Source organism: Nymphaea colorata, unplaced genomic scaffold (genome assembly GCF_008831285.2).
Source record: "Nymphaea colorata isolate Beijing-Zhang1983 unplaced genomic scaffold, ASM883128v2 scaffold0152, whole genome shotgun sequence".
Taxonomy (NCBI): Eukaryota; Viridiplantae; Streptophyta; class Magnoliopsida; order Nymphaeales; family Nymphaeaceae; genus Nymphaea; species Nymphaea colorata.
The window spans coordinates 25347-26944 of record NW_022204658.1 but is presented as its reverse complement, the minus strand read 5'-3'; the positions used below and the strand labels follow the sequence as shown (position 1 = coordinate 26944).

At 48.1% G+C, this 1598-nt stretch overlaps 1 protein-coding gene across 1 annotated transcript; it reads left to right on the top strand.

The window, feature by feature from the left end:
* Positions 1-602: 602 nt before the first annotated feature.
* LOC116268202 (GTP-binding protein YPTC1) lies at positions 603-1337 on the top strand. Its single transcript, XM_031649966.1, has 2 exons — positions 603-680; positions 1041-1337. The coding sequence occupies exons 1-2, from the start codon at positions 603-605 to the stop codon at positions 1335-1337; spliced, it is 375 nt and encodes a 124-aa protein (XP_031505826.1).
* Positions 1338-1598: the final 261 nt, after the last annotated feature.

Below are 1598 nucleotides of genomic sequence, written 5' to 3'. Positions count from 1 at the left end.
GCATGCTGACTCCGCAGCTCTTTTTATGATTGTTTGCTCCCTATTACCGATATCACCCATCTAACCATTAAGACATTCAATTACACCTCGTCATGGAAGGTATGGAGGGCGTGCGCATAGGTTAGTAATTGGGATGGTGTATATGATGATTGATTGTATGATTGATGCAATGCGTATCATTTGGTCACGCTGATATTCTCCTCAACCTTGATAGTGGGATTTACTCTTTCCGGTTGGTCGGTTCCTGACAAACTCTTGACCACTATCAGTTTCCCTTCTGGCGGATTATCGTCGACTGTTTCCTTGGCAGTCCCATCGGCGACGCTGCGGTAGGAACTGGCGCGCTGGCTCTTCATATCCGGAAAGAACTTGTACCGACCGCTCATAATAATACTTTATTGATGACATAGGCAATCAAAAATATACTCGAAGCGGAAATCAAAGCCGCCTTCTCACTCTTCGACACCATTGGAGACAATACCATAGAGACCAAGGTATCGCAAATGATATGCAGGACTTCGGGACGCTGATGCGATCGCTGGGATATGATTTGGGAGAAGAGGCGGCTTTTGCCATTGCATAAAAATTGGACTAAGGACAGGATGGCTATATTCGTTTTACTGAGTTCCGAGCCTACTTCATCAGGTACTGTTCAATCCACGCAGCAAGCTAAACTCGAAGTAAATGCGTGAGGACTTCAAGTTGGCGTTTGAGGCAATCGACCTTGACAAGGACAAGCTGATCTCCTTCAACGATTTGAAGGCCTTCCTGTAGTCTGCAAACGAGAAGCGGACCGACGAGGAGATAAACGAGATGATGAGCGATGCGGATATAGATGGGGACGGATATATCAACTTCGAGGAGTTTTCGAGACTGATGGCCACACGCTGATCGCATCAACTAAGAGGAGGCTTTAGATAGATTGGGATGTGGGTTTATAGTTAATGGGGAGGAAAAGTGAGGGATAAATGGATTTGAAGTATGTTGTGTGTGTGGGGTAGTATAGGTCTTATTTTTAATAATCGCCAAAAATGCGGTAGGGGGAGCGTTGCAAGATCCTTCTCTTGGGTGAGAGCGCAGTGGGCAAGACCAGTCTTTTCCGGCGTTACATCGGCGAGCCAACGGAGCGGGTGACTCCCACGATCGGCGTGGAGTACAAGCAGAAGGTGATCGAGCTGGGCGGCAGGCTGATGAAGGTGCAGCTGTGGGACACCGCGGGGACGGAGCGGTTCAGGACCATCACTCCCATCTACTATCGCAACGTCGATGGAGTTTTGCTCGTGTTTGATCTGACCGATAAAGCGTCCTTCAGGAGCATACAGTATTGGATTGATTAGCTCAAGGAGAAGGGAGAGGACGGGGCAGAATTACTGCTGGTTGGGAATAAGAATGATAGGAAAAACGATAGGGAAGTGCCACGCGAAGAAGCTGCACAAAGAGCCAAAGAATTAGGCATTGGATATGTCGAAACTAACTCACTATCTTGGAAGCTGCAAGGCCAGCGTTCCAGGATCTGATCGAGCGTATAGCCGAGCGTAGACTGGAGAAGAGAAGCCAAAGCCGAAACTAGAACCCGCAAATGCGAGATTCCATGATGA

Bases quoted from the DNA above. Each gene is read 5' to 3' on its own strand.
- LOC116268202 (XM_031649966.1), top strand. From the start codon at position 603: ATGGCTATATTCGTTTTACTGAGTTCCGAGCCTACTTCATCAGGTACT. The intron at 681-1,040 runs GTAAATGCGTGA...AAAATGCGGTAG, and splicing joins CGCAGCAAGCTAAACTCGAA to GGGGAGCGTTGCAAGATCCT.